The sequence below is a fragment of the Sphaeramia orbicularis genome, chromosome 24 (genome assembly GCF_902148855.1).
Source record: "Sphaeramia orbicularis chromosome 24, fSphaOr1.1, whole genome shotgun sequence".
In the NCBI taxonomy this organism is placed as follows: Eukaryota; Metazoa; Chordata; class Actinopteri; order Kurtiformes; family Apogonidae; genus Sphaeramia; species Sphaeramia orbicularis.
Window position 1 is genome coordinate 33,637,351 of NC_043979.1, and position 4,567 is coordinate 33,641,917.

General features: G+C 32.8%; 1 protein-coding gene across 1 annotated transcript in view; it reads right to left on the reverse strand.

Annotated features, from left to right (window-relative positions):
• rsph3 (radial spoke head 3) overlaps positions 1-4,321 on the reverse strand; it is an 11,393-nt gene extending 7,072 nt beyond the window's left edge. Inside the window, exons 1-3 of the mRNA XM_030127755.1 lie at positions 4,054-4,321; positions 903-984; positions 673-814 (exon numbers count right to left, since the gene is read on the reverse strand). Of these exons, the coding sequence (XP_029983615.1) occupies positions 673-814; positions 903-984; positions 4,054-4,163 (334 nt within the window). The 5' untranslated portion in view covers positions 4,164-4,321. The remainder of the gene's footprint in view (positions 1-672; positions 815-902; positions 985-4,053) is intronic.
• Positions 4,322-4,567: the final 246 nt, after the last annotated feature.

The window sequence follows — 4,567 nt, forward strand, 5'->3', positions numbered from 1 at the left end:
CCGTCAGTCTGCCCCTGGGCAGCTGTGGCTGCAAATGTAGTTTACCACCACCAGAGTGTGAAAGTGTGACTGAATGAATAATGGATCCACTGCACGGCCTTTGAGTATGCGTTCATATAAAAGTGCTATATAAATCTAATCCATTATTATTATTATTATTATTATTATTATTATTATTTTGGCACAGTGTACATGACCAGGACTCTACTATCACAGCTTCTTTCTGATCTAGCAGAAACCCTAAAGTCGCGGAAAAAAGTATTAGACCACCCTTTTTTTCTTCAGTTTCTTGTTCATTTTAATGCCTGGTACAACTAAAGGTACATTTGTTTAGACAAATATAATGATAACAACAAAAATAGCTCATAAGAGTTTAATTTCAGAGCTGATATCTATCCATTTTCCATGTTTTCTTGATAATAACCAAAATCACTTCAGTTCTTACATCAATATCTATGGCATTGTACTGACAAAAACAGTGCTTTTAGGCATTCCATGTTTTCTTTTCTGTCTGTTTTAGTCACATGATACACACAGGAGTTAGAACTGGATTGCATAAAATGTTTGATGACTTTTGATGGTCTAATAATTTTTTTCTGTAACTGTATATGAATGAGGTAATAAATCTTGGCTTCACCAAATAACTCATCCAATTAAAACCTCTGGTGTTACCTGTTTGTACATCAATGTGTTTTCTGCCCTGGAGGGCCTCTGGAGTCTTTGGTTTGAACTGTTCTCTGGCTTGTTTGCGAGCGATGGCTCTCCTCCTGAGCTCCTGCTGTCTTTGTATTTCAGCTGGGTCTGGTTGAGTCGTCTGTTAAAGGTGGATTACAATAAACATTTTTGAAATAAAGTAATAAAATGAATGGCAAACTAGGAATACATGTTTGCACTGTACTTACAGTTGGAATGATGCGTTGGGCGTATGTGTTTCCTCTGACCACTCGTCGATCATACATAATGTTTCCATAATTAATGTGACTCCTACATTTTGAAAGACATCACGCACAGCCCAGTCATGTTCATGTCATTAGTTTGCGAGTTTTGGTGGGTTAAATTTTAATTTTCATGATCATTTTGTGTGCAGCCTAGTGGAGGAAGGAATCATGATCTTTTACTTGTTCAGTGATTCAATGATTCAGGGATTTATTCCGAACATGCAATGAAATTTGACCCTTTCATGCATAGTGGCCACTACAGTGGACAGCTATTCTCCAGCTGTTCTCTTGTATATTCATGGATTTAGTTGTTTTAGTTCTGTGTCAACCAACACAGTGGACACTTATGCATCATCTCATAAACTGCAATTCATACCACTACTGTAACTTTGCTGTTCTTGATTGGTTCTTGAGTGGAAATCAATTCTTAATTGTTATTTTTTGCATATTATCTCCACGAAGTGAGTAATAACTAGTATTAGAATATGTTCAAATGTGAGAAAACATCAGATTAGCTGCATTAAACATGGTTTCATTTCACTGTTTTCATATCACTTTATGATATTGGGTTCAAAATACATGTTTCTTTGCTTCAAAAATAAAATTCATGGTGTAGCTGAGTGGACATTTTTGTAAATCTATGGAAAAAAAACCCCAAAAAAACCAAACTCAATCTAATTTTTTTTTTTTTTTTCATGCCTAAGGAGGAATAAAATCACTCAAAAAAAACCAAAAAACCCTCAACTAAGGTTCTCATAATTCATGCTTGAAAGGGTTAACATATATGCACTAGCAAAACATACATAATAATACAAATATCAGGAATCATAACAATCTTAGTCAGAAGAAAAGCACAATAATTCCATTTACATGCCAAAGTAGTATTACTCAGTCAGAAGTAAAAGTGCTGCATTCAAAACCTTACTATGGGGTACAAAAGTATTTTCAGCAAAATTTTCTTTAAAACACTGCTAATAGTCTATTTCACCACAATATACCTTACTACGAGGGCCGTTCAATAAGTTCATGGCCTCACCCAGAACAGAGCAACACAGACTGATAATTTATATTTTATTTTTCAACATAATCTCCATTTACAGCAATGCACTTGGTCCATCGATGTTCAAGCATCACTATCCCATCACGAAAGAATGTAACATCCTGTATTATAACAACCAGTATTTCTGGGTGAGGCCATGAACTTATTGAACGGCCCTCGTACTGCTTTTCTCAGGATCAGGACCCAAAATGCGCCATGGAAGATTTTTTACTGGATCACCAATCAAATTACATTACATTAATATTATATGTGAATTCATTTTCTTAATTAAAAAAGTAGAAGGGTGAGCTCTGAAAGAGTTTCTAAATGTTTACATATCTATGTAATGCAGAGGTAAGATAAGAGATAAAACCATCTGAACTGGCTCCTCTGTGTTTGTACTTCATATATTACATGGACAATAATTACAGTGTGGATGAATTAACTGTCAGTTTAATAAGCTAGTAAACTGTAATCTGGTACAGAGCATCTTTACTCTGAGGCTGATGTTTTCTGTACATGGTCCCTGACAAACAGATGAATGAAACACAGAAAATGTTTTTATTTTAAACTGTTTCAATCTTTGTTGTTTTTAACTTCTCTGTACCCTTTAACCCATAAAGACCCAAACATCCACCATCTACCACAATCATCTGCTGATACAAACTATTTAATACTTGTTGATCCACAAATCCTAGCAATCCATGTAAACAACTGGTGTAAAATACAGTTTGTCATCTTTTCATGGTCATCAGATCAGATATGACCCATTTGGACATTCAGAGGCTCCGTAGTCAATGTGGAAACACTATCATCTTCTACAACATTGATTCACCAGTAAAACCCATGGAGTTGGATCAATGATTGAATGATTTATTTATTTTTTTGTGTGTGTATGTTTTTTTTTTTTATGTTTTTTTTTTATTGTGTTTCTATATATCTGTTTGCTTTTTAATGTGGACCATGAGTCTGTAATAAAGCTTACCTATCTATCTATCTATCTATCTATCTATCTATCTATCTATCTATCTATCTATCTATCTATCTATCTTCTTTGTTAATTGTGCCACTTATTGTTGTACTTATTGTTGATTTTTTGATAAATTTTGTCTCATTTTGTTCATTTTTCGCTAATTTTGTTGCTTATTTTTTGTCTTTATTCATTTTGTTGCTGATGTTTGCCCATTTTTGGCTACTTCGTTTCTTATTTTGTTAACTTTTTTAATCAATCTAACATTTTTTCCCATTATCAATTTACCTATGGCAACAAATTATTAATATTATTAATTTGTTCATTGTGCTACTTATTTGTGTTTATTTTTGTCCATTTTCTTGCCTTTTTTGTTCAATTTTTTGCATCATTTTGTTCATTTTTCATTAATTTTGTTGCTTATTTTTGATTTTTTGAATTTCCCCTTGGGATTAATAAAGTAAATCTATCTATCTATCTATCTATCTATCTATCTATCTATCTATCTATCTATCTATCTATCTATCTATCTATCTATTGACAGTGGATGGAGACATTGGGTTATGTTCAGTTAAAGATAGATTTAACAGAAAAAGTCACTTTTTCTGCAGTTTTCTCAATTTTTGATAATGACCCTCAACTTTACTCTGAGCTTTTATGAACATCTACATGATTAGCAAATTAAATGTAGGAAAATGTTTGATTTTCACTGAAAAAAAAAAAAAAAAAACACAAAATACGGAAGATAATATTACAATAAATGGTGATAAATCACTTAAGGATGGTTAAATATAGAGAAAAATTAATTTGGGCACTGCCACAAATGTCACACTGGATCCTTATGGGTTAAATGTGACTCTGCACAATAAATATTAATTATTTGTCAATTGTATTTTTAATATTATAATTAAGGTTGTCAGAAGAAAATAGTACAGTGCATGTTTTTGCCTCTGAGATGTAAGGCAGAAATAGCTCTAAATGTAGTAGTGATAACACAGACAGCCTGAATACAGTCCTCCTATGGTTTACTTTTTGATAATACTGTCTGACACTTAGGTAGCGGTGAAAATACTTCAAACCAAACGGTAACGTTAGTGGAGACGTACTGTTCTTGTGGAGGTTCTCGGTACTTGGAGCGGTTCTCCACAGCCCTGGGACGGCTAGAGAAGGTGTACATTCCGTTTGGGTCTCTTTGGCTATGCGAAACAAAAGCCATTCTTCAAAAATTACCACAAAACACCGGTAAAAGCTAGCGTTTCTTGGTACGCTAGTTACAGGAACAGGAGAGGAGGTTGTTGTAGAAACCGTATCCAGGAAGTGTAACTAAGGAAACTAGTGTGACGTATCTTCCGGTGAAACAGAGGAACAGTGACTTTTACCAAATTAATTTATAACGTTATCTATATTATTATTATTATTATTATTATTATTATTATTATTATTATTATTATTATTATTATTATTATTATTATCATTATTATTATTATTATTATTATTATTAATAATAATAATAATAATAATAATAATAATAATAATAATAATAATGAGAAGAAGAAGAAGAAGAACCCATAAGGACCCAGTGTGGCATTTGTGGCAGTGCCAAAGTTAATTTTTCTCTAT